Here is a 13,849-nt window from a genome sequence, read left to right on the forward strand (position 1 = left end):
AGGGTTGGATTTCTGAAAGGGCTGCAGGGGATCCCGAACTAATCTCTGACAGGGTCTCCTTAGGATTCACGGGGGGTTACCCCTTTTTCCCTTGCCATTCTGGTCTCGTTTTTCAGACTTCCTTGATCCTCCCCAGGGTCCTTTTGAGGCACCTCAGTCCGTAGCTGTGCCCTGAGGTTTAAGGTTGGGTAGGAGATCGTCATTCTGGGACCACCCTGGTGTTCTCCGCGTTAGAGGGTGGGTACAGGGGAGAGTGGGCTATGGAAATGAAGGTGGGGGTCAGAAGGTGACGTCAGGTCGCCCTTCTCTGCCTGAATATCTGACGTTTATCGAATGCTTTCAGCGTAAACATTAATACTTACACCTAGATGAAACCTAACTAGATGAAACACCTATTCCGTTCCCACCTGTTCAGAGGGTTAAATGATTAAGTGTGTAAATGCATCATTGAAACCTGTGATTTTTTTTTCTTTTTGGTTATAAAAAGTTGTTTTCAAATTTAAGGAAAAAAATAAGCCTTACTTTCAAAACAAAGCACTACCCTGTTTGATTAGTTCTTTTTTGTTCTTAATAATCAATGACTCTTAGCTCTGCAAAAGCAAATTGAGATGTTAAACCATTAGGAACTATTTTCAAGGGAACAATACTAATCTCTCCCACACCTACAGAGTCTAATATGTTTCAAGGAGAATCAGCCTGTTTGGGCCTTAGTTCTTATAAAATAAGAAAAAATAGAAAGAAGTGAAATTTATTAACTGCGATGAAACTTTACCTGATTTTTGAAGGATGCTCGGATTTATAGAGGGAACTTTGTGAGCTAAACCTAACTGATTTGGATCTGTTAGGACACTAGCCATGTAGAATTAAGGGCTGTCCAGAGTAGCATGAGGTGAAGACTAACAGAGAATGGGACCAGAGTGTGAAGAAACAAATGAGACCAACTGAGGCTTGGGAAACTTTTGATTACATCAGCTTTTAACTTGTAACAAGTACAGGTATATAAAAAGAAATGTACAAACTCTGAGTGCAACTGGCTAGTAAGCATTTTGCCTCCCTCTGTAAAGCCCTGGAGTTCTGTTTGATTTTGCCTTAAATTTGTTTCTCCGAATGCTCTGTAATCAAAAGAGGATGTTCTGATTGTTTTTGCTTTTCTGCATGTGACTAAGATTAAGTTTGGGAAATGAAATCGGATGTGTTAACTTTATGTACGTTTAACTTACAATATATTGTGAATTAGTATTTTTTCCCAAAGCATCTTGTATTCCTAATCCTTCATTATTATAACATCTGTTTTGCTTTTTAGTGTTTGATTTCTTCAAAGCATTTGTCCAGTCAGACATTTAAAAATGGCATCCAAAGAAGAAATAATGAGTGACCAGCGGTTTAGGAGGGTTACAAAGGACCCAAGATTTTGGGAAATGCCAGAAAAGGATCGAAAAGTCAAAATTGACAAGAGATTTCGAGCAATGTTTCATGACAAAAGGTTCAAGTTGAATTATGCTGTGGATAAAAGAGGACGCCCCATCAACCACAGCACTACAGAGGACTTGAAGCGTTTTTATGACCTTTCAGATTCTGATTCAGATCTGTCTTATGAAGATGATAAAGCATTGAACCAAAAGAAAAGGAAGAAGAAAAAACCCCAGACTAACAACAAAATAGAATCAAAAAATCTAGTTGAAGAGAAAAAGAAAGAAAGCAAAAAAATTAATCAAAAGGATTCTGGAGATAAAAATGATTTGGATAACTCTGACAGAATTCAGAAAATGGAAAAGTCATGCAAATCTAAGAAGGTAGATTCAAAAATAAGTTCTAAGAAAAACAGAGAAGAATTTACACAGAAAAGTACAACAGGGAAAAAAAACATTGTTCAACATAGTACAGACTCATGTCCCAAAGGAAAAGTAGACTTGGGCGTCTCTGAAATTGTGAAATCTCCCAAGCTCAAGTACTCTAAGACAAGAAGAGAAATGCTATCAGGTTTGTTGGAAAGAATTACAGATACTTTGATGTTACATTACTAATTTTTATACTGATTTTTTTAAAAAGGAGACGTGTAGTAAGAATTTCTATAGTATAATGAGAATGATCAAATGCTTACTTGGGAGATAAAGCTATGAAAGAAAGAATACCATGTAATGATTATTAATTTTTTATTTTGTGTTATTAATTGCTAGGAGAGAAAAACTTGAGGCTACACAATGATTGTGATTTGTGGTGGGGACTAGTGAGAGCTATGTTCTGTAACCAAATAAAGCGTTATATGTTGTCATCCCACAGTAAGAAGAGGTGTCTGAAGAGGGTTAGTAGAGTTGGGTACTCATTCATCCTTCATTCAGCTACTTGTAGTAACTTGTGGCAGATAAACATGAGTAAGATATGGGCCCCCATCTTAGGCCTACTACTAGCTTATATGATGTCTGTGCACATTAGAAAAAGTTACGCCCTTTTAGACATGCAGAGCTCCCAGAGCTCACAGTTTGGTAAGGGCCAGCAGCTTTGAGTGAAGCAGTTAGGTTTATTTCCCCTGAGCAGACACAACACGCCTGCAGGGTGCAGAGCTTGTTAGTGGAGTTTGGCCTTGATTTCAGCCCTTCCTGGCCCTTTGCAGATCCTCTTTTGTAAATAACGTCCTGCTAAACTCTGCAGTGGCATCAGCTAAAGCGGCACTGTCTAATAAAAAATGTATAATTTTGAATTTTCTAGTTGACACATTAAGAAGTAAAAAAAACAGGTGAAATTCATTTTTAATAACATAATATTTAACCTAACACATCAAAAAGTTCATTCAAGATGTAATCAACTTAAAAAAAGTTTAATGATATAGTTTACATTCTGTTTTCATACTAATCTCAAGTATAAAATTTGAATGAGCCACATTACTCAATTGCTACATGTGGCTGCTTGTACATACTGGACACCACAGATCTAAAGTGGAAGAAATTAGGTCCATAATATATGATAGAATAATGGTAAGTGGTATAAAAGATTTAGCAGAGGGCTATGAGAATTCAGAGGAAGATGTCGCTCAAGATATGGCAACCAGAGAAAAATTGATAGGGGAAGTACCATCAGATTTGGAAAAAGTAAATTGAGGGACCAGAGCATTCTATATAGAAAGGACTTTTTGAGCAAAGATATGGTTGGGTATGTTCAGAAGAGATAAGTATTCCCATTTGATTAGATAATAAAGTCTCCAAAGGGGTGAGTGGATAACACAGCTAAAAGTGGTTGTTTGGAACTAAGAAATGTCTGATTCTAGTTCATGCCTACTTGTTTACTTATTAAAATTTTGTGTCCCGTCCAGCAGCAAGGAATTTTGAGTGTTGGTGTTGCCAGTTGTTGATGTTGTTAATTGAAAATTGGTATTCGGATGAGCCCAAAGCTGGCTGTGATTACGAGACCCAAGGAGGATAGGCATCCAGGAAGAGCCCGAGAGGTCTTGACAGGCTGAGATTATATTGGAAAGGTAGGAGGTATCAGGCAGTAGATAGAATTCTAGATAGGGAGTAGGAGGTCAGGATGGGGTGTCATTTCGTTTGTAGTGGAACCAGGCAGCAAACTGAGGTGTAGGGAGAAGGGATAGGAGTTTGGTTATTGAAATTGGAGAATAAGATCAGAATAGGAACAGCAGCAAGATTTGTTTGATGCTGAGTTTGTGAGATAAGTTAGTCTAGCCTCTTTGAAATTTCACTTGATTTGGGGCATTGGATTAATAAAACATACCCATATAATCCTTTGGATTGATTTTATAGAATCTTTTTATATATCTCCATTAAATTTCTCAGTTAAGCTTGAGAAATTAGGATAGATTAATTGGGAAACAAGACTAAAGTGATTTATGTTAGGATACACAGAACTGGGCCTGCGACTCAAGTCTTTGAATCTTTCTTTCTACCCCATCATGTTTCTTCCAGTAATTTACATCAGTTCTGTAGTCTAGAAAGGCATTAGGTGTAAGTAAGGAATAGTGACTTTGTATATAACCATCTTTTGTTCATTATTCATTTGTCAGTTATCATTCCAGCAACTACTATGTGCAGGGGTCTTTCTAAGTGCTTCAAGGTACAGGTGATGTGAGGAGGTATGGTTTGGTATTATGTGTCATTATGATATGTTGATGCCCAGCACTTGTACTCCTAAGAACTTATTTTAATTGGGCATATGTGCAAATAATATGCATTATAACATTGTTTTAAAATGTAAAATTGGCATAAATCAGGGGATTGATTAAGTAAATTGTGATATATCCAAATGTTTATGATATATGAAGCTTTAAAAATAAGTTGCAAAATAGTGATAATGGTATGACAAGCTACTTAAAAAAATTAATGGATACATCATAGAAAACAGATTTAGGGAATTATGTACCAAAATAGCCATCCAGGTATCTCTGCATGAAAAATTACTAGTCTTTTTATTTTCTTTATTAAACTGTATTTTCTTAATATTTTTCCAATGAGCATTCATTACTTTTATAATGGGGGGGTAACAAAGCATTTTTTTAAGTAGCAAGGTAAGTACTGTTTACAGTTACTGTAGAGCAGTACCATCCAGGAATAGAGAGATAATCCTACATTATCTAGTATTGTATACCTGGTGGGCCCTGAGCAAATAAATCAGTACTCTGAATGTACTCGATATTATCAAAAATATTAAAATACTAGATCTTTTTTAAGTCTTTCGTGTATTGATTTATTATATAACCCAAATCACACACAAAGTGTGATGTATGTGCCATTGTCATACGGGAAAACATGGCATATGTAACAAGATACTCAAAGTTTTTTATGTTAATAGATATGTATTTAGGAGTAAATATTTATTTAAGAAAAAGTATAACCACTACATCACATCTGTGACTTCAGAGATACTTAGAACAAAGCTAATTTTTTTAATTAAAAAAAATTTCAATTTCACTGATGAAAAAACATCAGTGATACGCAAAAATCATGAAAATGGCATAATAATGACTGATGCTTGAGAAATAATTGCAGTATTAGATAAAGGTAGATCTCTGAGGTGTTATTTCTGAGCACGTTGCTTAAAAGTGAATTCTGGTGCTTGCCTCATAGTAACTCTCCTTCACCGCTGTGGTGTTTTTTGATCTCTTATGCAGAACTTATGATAATTCCTTTTTTTGGCTTTTTCACATCTACTGGCTAGTTATTTTTTATGGTCCCACACTCTCTTGTGGTACTAAAATAGAAGCCCATTTCTTTTCCTCCTAGCAGAACTCTTTCATTTAGTCTCATATCAAATGGTATCTTTGTGAAGCCTGTCTTAAATACCTCTCTGCAGGCAAATTTAGATGTCTCTTCTGTGTTACCTTAGAATAAAGCTTCATTATTCAATAAACAATTTCTTTTGGCTTATGAACCATCAGGAGCATAGGATCATGTTACAAGCCATCTCCCTTTTTCTTTTCCTGAGTTCAATGCCTTTTATTTACCTAGTAAAGTAAGTAGTAAATACTAGGTCAATGAATAACTATTATCAGATTATAGGACCAAGGGAAAAACTAACTTTGAATTTCATTCTAAGCATTAAGCTTTTAATATTTTTTTTTATTTCTCCAAATAGAGCTTTAAGCAGAAACATAAGCTCCAACTTAAAGATGAATATAATGTGTGAGATACTGTATATCAACATACACATACCCATAGTAGAAAGAATCATATAAATTGCTTTAGAACTAGAAAATGAGGTTTTTCAGAGTTATGAGGGTTAAAAAAAAAAATCAATATAAGTAAAAACAATCTTTCACTCTTCATGGTATTGCTATTAGTTAACAAAGTGATCTGGGTACATATCAAAATTTCTATCAAGTAAATTAGGCATGAACTTTTGTTGAATTTAGGGTTTGTTTGTTTTTTAAGTCTCTTTCATAGAAATTACTTTTACTAGATTTGAGGTCAGAATAACGTGATTTGAATTTAATTGTGTTTACATTTTCTTAATTTCTCCCTCCTTTAATGTTTTTTGCAGTGGTTTCGCTAATGGCAAGAGACAGTGATGGTTATGAAAACTCGACAGGTGGTAAGAGGTTTGACAAAGATGCTCTGGAGGAAGAATCAGAAAGTGCTAGTGAAATAGGTGATGAAGAATCTGAAGATGAAATTAAAGGCATTGGTAGAAGTTCAGCTGATGATGATGATGATGATGATGATGTTGATGGAAATGAAAATGATGAGGAGGAGGATGAAGATGAGGAGAGTGAGAATGATGATGAAAGTGACAGTGGTCCTGATCTTGCAAGGGGTAAAGGAAATATAGAAACTAGTTCTGAAGATGAAGAAGATATGGCAGATTTACTGCCAGAGGACTCTGGTTTTGAGCATGCTTGGAGAGAATTAGATAAAGATGCTCCTCGGGCTGATGAGGTGAACTTTTGAATAAATAACATTATATGTGATGAGCACAGTACAAGTAGCTTTTATGAATGGTAGAATTGATGTCATTAAATTGGGAAAAGATTTATTGGTAAATACTCTTAATGATGATTCTCATTAAAACTTCTTGATATGGAATTGATTGTTTTAGCTGGTAGTTTTTATTTCAGTTTCTACTGCACCTATTAGAAATGCTATAGGGTAATCTACTTAACCTCCATGCTCATGCATGGGAAGCAAAATAGCTTAACAAACTTGGTTATTAAAAAATCAGCTGATTATCGTATTCTGATTCAAGAACTAAAAACCATATAAGAGAAAGTGTTTATCTGTTGACAGTTTTATCATGTGTGACTCAACCAAAGTTTTCTTTTTCTTTTTTTAAATATCATCTTTATTTTTATTTATTTTTTTATATTAAATATAATTTATTGTCAAATTGGTTTCCATACAACACCCAGTGCTCATCCCAACAGGTGCCCTTCTCGATGCCCATCACCCACTTTACCCTCTCCCTCCCCCCGCCCCATCAACCCTCAGTTTGTTCTCAGTATTTAAGAGTCTCTTATGGTTTGCCTTCCTCCCTCTCTGTGACTTTTTTTTTTTCCCACTTCCTCTCCCCCATGGTCTTCTGTTAAGTTTCTCAGGACCAAAGTTTTCTCTTATAAATACTTCTATTGATGATGTCAGAATTTTGGGGGAAAGAAAGCATTACGTTTTTTGTATATTTTATAAGTGTTGGGAATGATAGAGGTTATGTAATATTTAATTTTTCTCATTTCATAGATTACACGTCGATTAGCTGTTTGCAACATGGACTGGGACAGATTAAAGGCAAAAGATTTGCTGGCTTTGTTTAATTCATTTAAACCTAAAGGAGGTGTTATATTTTCTGTAAAGGTGAGAATTGATTTCATTTTGAAGTAAATACTTCTAAACATTTTGAATCTCATCTTTTTTTTTTTTTTTTAAGTCATACTTTTCCTTTTAAAGAAAATAATCTGGCAGTTGTCCACTGTAGTTAGGCATGAAACCAGTATAACAAATGTAAAAGGAAGGAGTAAAATTATTGCTATTGATGGGTTAGGTGATTGTACGTAATTTAAAAACCCAAAGAGATCAATTGGAAAGCTATTACAATATATAAAGCTCAATAAAGGGACAGAGTATAAAATAAATATTTTTTAATTGCATTCTTCAATTCTTAACCAATTAAGAAAAAAAAAATCTATTTTTACTAACAGCAGAAACACAAAATCCTTGAGAATTCCCTTAAACATATGTGACATATGTGAAATGGTAACACTGGTAAATTTGAAAAACTTAAATTTTGAGATACCATATTTCTGGAGAGCAAGCATAATGGTTAAGAATCTAGGCTTTGTTGTATGACAGACTGCAGGCAGATCTTGATTCTGGGGGCACCTAGGTGGCTCAATCAGTTAAGTATCCAACTCCTGATTTCAGCTCAGGTCATAATCTCATAGTTTGTGGGAACCAGCCCTGCCTCAGGCTTGAACCTGCTTGGGACTCCCTCTCTCCTTCTCTTTCTGCCCCTCCCCTGCTCATGCTGTCTCAAAATAAATAAACATTTAAAAAAAAATACAAATCTTGATTCTGATACATGGCATGTGATTTTGGGCATTTTATTAATCTCTCAGATGTGTTCTCTCATCTGGCAGTGGATACAAAAATAGCATTTCCTAGGGTAGTTGTAAGGATGAAATGAAAAGAAACTCACACTTAGTATTTAGTGTAGTGCCTGAAACAGCTCTAAATTATAATTCTGTTTAAATATTTAAAGATGTCAGTTCTATAGGTTTAGTGTAGTTTCAGCCATAATCTCAGTTCAAATGAAAGTAAAGAAAAAGGATACCAGTAATCATCTAAAAGAATAAACAGTGAGAATGACTAATACATTTTTGGGAAAATACACCAGTATAAAAGGATTCTGTCAGGTACAACATCTAAATCTTTTATATTGCTGTGTGAGTTAACAAGTTTGGGTAAAAATAGAGGGACAAATAGATGGAATGGAATAGATAAATAGAAGAGTTTATATTATAATTTAGACCAAAATAAGTTTGAATACCTGATATTAGAACAAGTGGATGAGTCTTTATATGAAGAGCTTATTTCAGATCTTTACCTCATAATAGCCCAAAATAAACTCTAGATAAAGTATGGGAAAAACTTAAAAAATCAAACCCCAGAAACAGAATAAAATGGAATTGTGTTTTTATTAAATCTGTGTTTCAGGAAATGGGTATTAGGAATTTCTAGACTTAGAAACGGGAAAAGGAATCAACAGATGTGACTACATATATATTTAAAACTTCTACGTGAAAACCTATTGTTGCCACTCACACTAATAGGAAAAACTCAAATCCCCTATTTGATAAATTGCATATTGCACAGAATTGAAAAAAATAGTTTTAGTTAACATATATATTAAGCCCAGTAGTATCCAAACAAGACAAATTAATACAGTTATATTTCTTGACTCTCAAAAGTAGCCAATATACAAAAATACCAAATCCTGGGTTGCCTGGGTAGCTCAGTGGGTTAAATGTCCAACTCTTGGTTTCAGCTCAGGTCATGATCTCACAGTTCTTTGAGTTTGAGCCCCACATTGGGCTCTGCCCTGACAGCATGGAGCCTGCTTGGGATTTTCTCTCTCTCTCTCTCTCTCTCTCTCTCTCCCTCTCCCTCTCCCTCTCTCTCCCTGTTCCTCCCCCATTCATGCTCACACACACACTCCCTCTCTCAAAATAAATAAATAAACTTAAAAAAAAAAATAGTGTCAGATCCCAATGAGGGTGAATCCTTTTTTTATACCAAGATTGTATCTAAACTATGTGATAACTTTCAGTTATATTTAAAGGATTTCTTAATTTTTTTTTAAGTTTATTTATTTTGGGGCGGGGGGAGAGTAGGGGCAGAGAGAGAAGGAAACACAGAATCTGAAGCAGGCTCCAGGCTCCCCAAGTTGTCAGCATAGCCCAACATTGGACCCAAACCCACGAACTGTGAGATCATGACCTGAACCAAAGTCAGACTGAGCCACCCAGGAGCCCCTCTATTTAAAGGATTTCTTAAAGCATTGGATAATGGATATTGGATAAATGATATGACTTAAAAGATAAATTGAGTATTACAAAATTATTTTTTATTACGTATGTTTTATGTCCTTCAGTAATCATTTTTGTGTATTTTGCGTCAACAGTCATTTCTCATGTGTGTGTTTACATTGAGTTCCTTGAGTGCCTAGACTCTTGTTTTGCTTTTATTTTTCCCTTGGATTCCAGAACCATCTTGTCCTAGTTGATGTATGCAGGAGACACTCTGTTTTTGTTCTCAAGTTCCACATCTGTTTCATTCCAACCAAAACAACTATTTTTAAGGAGATTCCTCAGAATGTTTTAGCTTTCCGTAGTAGGTTTGGAAGTGAGTCATTCTTGCTGTTTTCATTGAGTTCAGTTGTAATTCTTGGAGTTCCGGATATTGTAAGTAAAGAATATATTGATCTTATCTTATTTTTTTTTTGTGTGTGTGTGTGTGTGTGTTTAGATATATCCTTCAGAATTTGGAAAGGAGAGGATGAAGGAAGAGCAAGTTCAAGGACCAGTAGAGTTATTAAGTATACCTGAAGATGCCCCTGAAAAGGACTGGTATTAAGCCATTATAGAAAATAAAATTAAATCTCATAAGTTCATGTCACTAACTCAGAATTGTGGTCACTGTAATGGAACTAAAGTTTATGCTCTGCCTGCCATTCATCGTTAAAACAGGTTGCAAAAGCAGATTAAAGTCTGTCAGAAGTGGCACACTATTCCAACAACATTTTGTGTGTATATTTACATTTCAGTATTCACAAATTACTGCAGTTTTGAAAAACATTTCTCAGCCTCATTGCTCTGAATAAGTTTTGTTTTTTTCCTGAGATGTTGCTTTCCATAATAGTGGCATTGAAACCCTATTTGTCTTCAAAATATACAGTTTTTGTAAATTTGAGGATTAAATAAAAAAATAGTGATAACATTGTTTTATCATCATAATGTATTATTGAAAAAGAATTTAAGGTAATTTTTAAACCACTAGGTGGAGCTATGTGCATGTAATAAAAATGGTAATTGACAAGATTGGGGGCAGAAGAGAGCCAATGAAGAGTTTCAATATGTTAAATGAAATTAAACTTACAACCATTTAGACTTGACAACACATAAATCTGAAATAAACATTTTACCAGATCAGGAATTTCTTTGTACTTAGAACTAATGCTTTCCTAGCATAGTTTGTAATATGTTTAATTATTAATATTATCTTTAATTATTAATTATCATTAATTATATTATTGTTAATATATTAATATAATACATTTAATATTATAAACTTGTTCAGCAGTTTTACTTGAGCGGTTATATGTGGTAGCAAAATAAAAAAAATGACTATTCAAGAGTTAAACTCTAGGTAACCACATGTAATTCTTACACTCTTCTAGATACTAATTTTCAATCAAAATACCTAGTCTGTGCCTTGTCAAAATAATAAAATGAGCCTAAGTATTAATGCCCATAAAGGCAGAGTCATGAAAGAAAGATAGATTGGGATGAAACAATTTTTTGAAACATTTACATTCATTTTTTAAAGGAAGATTGGTATTTGTGTTCTAAGCTTAATGAGTTTTCTACCTTTTAGGACTTCTAGAGAAAAACTGAGAGATTATCAATTCAAACGACTCAAGTACTATTATGCAGTAGTAGACTGTGATTCCCCTGAAACAGCTGGCAAAATTTATGAGGATTGTGACGGCCTGGAATTTGAAAGTAGTTGTTCATTCATAGATCTAAGGTAATCCAGTATGTCTTACCAATTTTATCTTGTAGCACATGTGATTATAAGAAGTAAAATAGTAGACTCCTAGTATTTTATGTTGTTTCATGTTGTGAAAGAGGATTTTTTGCTCCTGTGGAGCATCACTCTTAAAGAAAACTATAACAAGGAAATGCTAAACTATTATGTATGAGTCACCCCGCATTTATATCCTGAATTTCAAACATACTGGCTATGTTTTTAGTTATACGTAGTGATATTTCTTTGCAACTCTCTTTTAGAACTAGGAACCAGGTGAATTAACTTAAAAAAAAAAAGCATTGAGGTAGGGGCAGAGGAATTTGCTAATAAACTGGTACCTCTACATCTGTGCTGTCTAATACAGTAGCCACTAGTCACATCTGACTATTTAAAATTTTTAAAAATTTTAAAATCATTCATTTGCTTAGTCATTAGACATATGTAAAGTACTTAATGCAGAGCAGATATAGGGCAGACCATATGTTGGATAGAGCAGATTGCCGTCATCACAGAAAGTTTCATTGGACAATGCCGCCATAAATGCTGTTCAATGAATGAATGGTGTTGCCGGCATTGTCTTTGGACTTCAGCACTTTCACCACGTGCACAGGCTTCACTGACCCAGAGCTGAAAACCCTTAGGTGGTTGTAAATGTCAGTTCTGAGGAAACAGGAAACTAAACTACTGTACCATTTTATCATTAGCCTAGTCCTTTTGAACCCAATACACCATTTTACTATGACACTTTGAATAGAAATCAGTTCTCTGTATCCAGGTTTGTGAGAGGCTTTGTTCTCAAAATGAAATATTTCCGAAAAAAAATGCATCATTCATAGTCTGTGGCTTTCATACTTTGAAAGCATTCCGACTGGTAGAAAAACAAATAAAAATTTTTGAATTGATAATTTGGAATAAAATTTTAGTATGTTTGCATATTTAACACAAAGGGCTTATCTCATCAGACAAGTGTTTCCGAATTCTCTTTTATGTTAAGAGTTTCAGTTGGAGGTACTTGTTCTGAATGTTTAAATAGTAGTTACCAAACATTTGTTAGAATATCAAACTCTTTGGATGTTACGAATTCATGTTAACATGTTGTTTTCGGGATCATTTTGTTCTTTCTAGTTCTGTTTGGGGACATTTCCATACTATGTTAGAATAAGGTCTGGCAGGCCTAGAAAATAAGATCAGTGACCATGGAAAAAATTTACATTCCCTGTTTTATTTTGTTAAGCATGCATCAGAAAAGAAAATTGAGTTTTCTGCTACTGTCCAATTATCTAGAGAAACTTTTTTTCACCTGCCCAAAAATATAAATGCATGCACATTAATAACACTTAAAAATATTGATTTCAGATACCTATTTCTCTTCTACTAAATCTGCAAAAGTGTAGCTGGAGGAGGATACTGTGTAGACCTAGTGAACCTTAATTATCTGTTTCTCTACCAACAAATAATTTTTAGTGGATTACAGAGCATATGCTTTTTTGTGTATGGAACAAAATCTATATAAATTACAAAACCTAAATATATTAACCATGGGTTATTTAACTATGCTTTCCCCCCCTATTCTTTAGCCTGATGCCTAAGCATTGTCAGACAATTACATTTACACTTAGTAGCTAATTATTTATGAAAAAATATTGTAAGATAATATTGTGAAGATTTTTTAGCTTAATTTTAAGCTTATTCCTTATTTTCACTGACACCTTCTGTGTCTGATACTTTATATTTAGAACACTTATCCATTACTAGTTCTATTTGATCTTCAAAATACCATATACAAGCCAAGACTGTGCCATCAGGAGTCTAGGTCGTTTTGACACATGGGGGGCGGGGGGGGGGGGGGGGGGGGGGCATGTGTGTTTGCACCTGATTCATATTAACTGATTCCTAATGCAGGGTTTCTACCTACAGAGTTCATTCAAATTTAGTGGAATTACAGATTTATGGTTTATGAATTTCAGAAATTTTGCGCCAAGGTCATTTCTAACATTGTTTGCCTCATCTACATGTGTGTTTTATAGAAACTTTTTTATGGTATGTATGTATAAACTAGAACTAATTAGGGGAGAATCTAAACTCTGGTTGTTTATCACTACAGCATATGTTTAAATAAATTTATTTTTTGTTTCTTAGGTTTATACCAGATGATATTACCTTTGATGATGAGCCCAAGGACATAGCCTCAGAAGTGGATTTAACAGCATATAAACCAAAATATTTCACATCTGCTGCGATGGGAACCTCAACGGTATTTCTTAACTGTTAAAAGTGTATAGCTGGATTCTTGCTTTAAGAAAAGATTTTATGTATTATTTACTTATAACATCTTTGAAAATGGAAAGTATTCAAAATTTTAATGCACAAATACAAGTAGAAGGGAAACACAAGTATATTTGCATTTTTATTTGTTTGAACCTATTTTCAAATTTTTCTTATGCCTTTAAGCTTGAGTCATTTACCCGCAAATGTTTATCTCCTCTGTCTTTCCCGTACATTCTTATTCAACTAGATTCTTTAATAAGTTATATGTCAGTTATTAATACCCTACAGAGTAAGGAGAAGGAGGTAACAGATTATTTCAAATCACAGTTAAAACC

The 13,849-nt window shown here is 34.2% G+C and overlaps 1 protein-coding gene across 2 annotated transcripts in view; it reads left to right on the top strand.

Moving 5' to 3' along the window:
* ESF1 (ESF1 nucleolar pre-rRNA processing protein) overlaps positions 1-13,849 on the top strand; it is a 63,749-nt gene that overhangs the window by 98 nt on the left and 49,802 nt on the right. The window contains exons 1-7 of one of the 2 annotated variants that reach the window (XM_078444279.2): positions 7-237; positions 1,304-1,980; positions 5,989-6,383; positions 7,179-7,292; positions 9,963-10,063; positions 11,091-11,243; positions 13,386-13,500. In XM_078444279.2, coding sequence (XP_078300405.2) covers positions 1,347-1,980; positions 5,989-6,383; positions 7,179-7,292; positions 9,963-10,063; positions 11,091-11,243; positions 13,386-13,500 — 1,512 coding nt within the window. In that variant the 5' untranslated portion in view covers positions 7-237; positions 1,304-1,346. Of the gene's footprint in view, positions 1-6; positions 238-1,303; positions 1,981-5,988; positions 6,384-7,178; positions 7,293-9,962; positions 10,064-11,090; positions 11,244-13,385; positions 13,501-13,849 lie in introns of those variants that run through there. The other variant, XM_078444278.2, reaches the window with a different exon arrangement.

Source organism: Panthera onca, chromosome A3, assembly GCF_046562875.1.
Source record: "Panthera onca isolate mPanOnc1 chromosome A3, mPanOnc1 haplotype 2, whole genome shotgun sequence".
Taxonomy (NCBI): Eukaryota; Metazoa; Chordata; class Mammalia; order Carnivora; family Felidae; genus Panthera; species Panthera onca.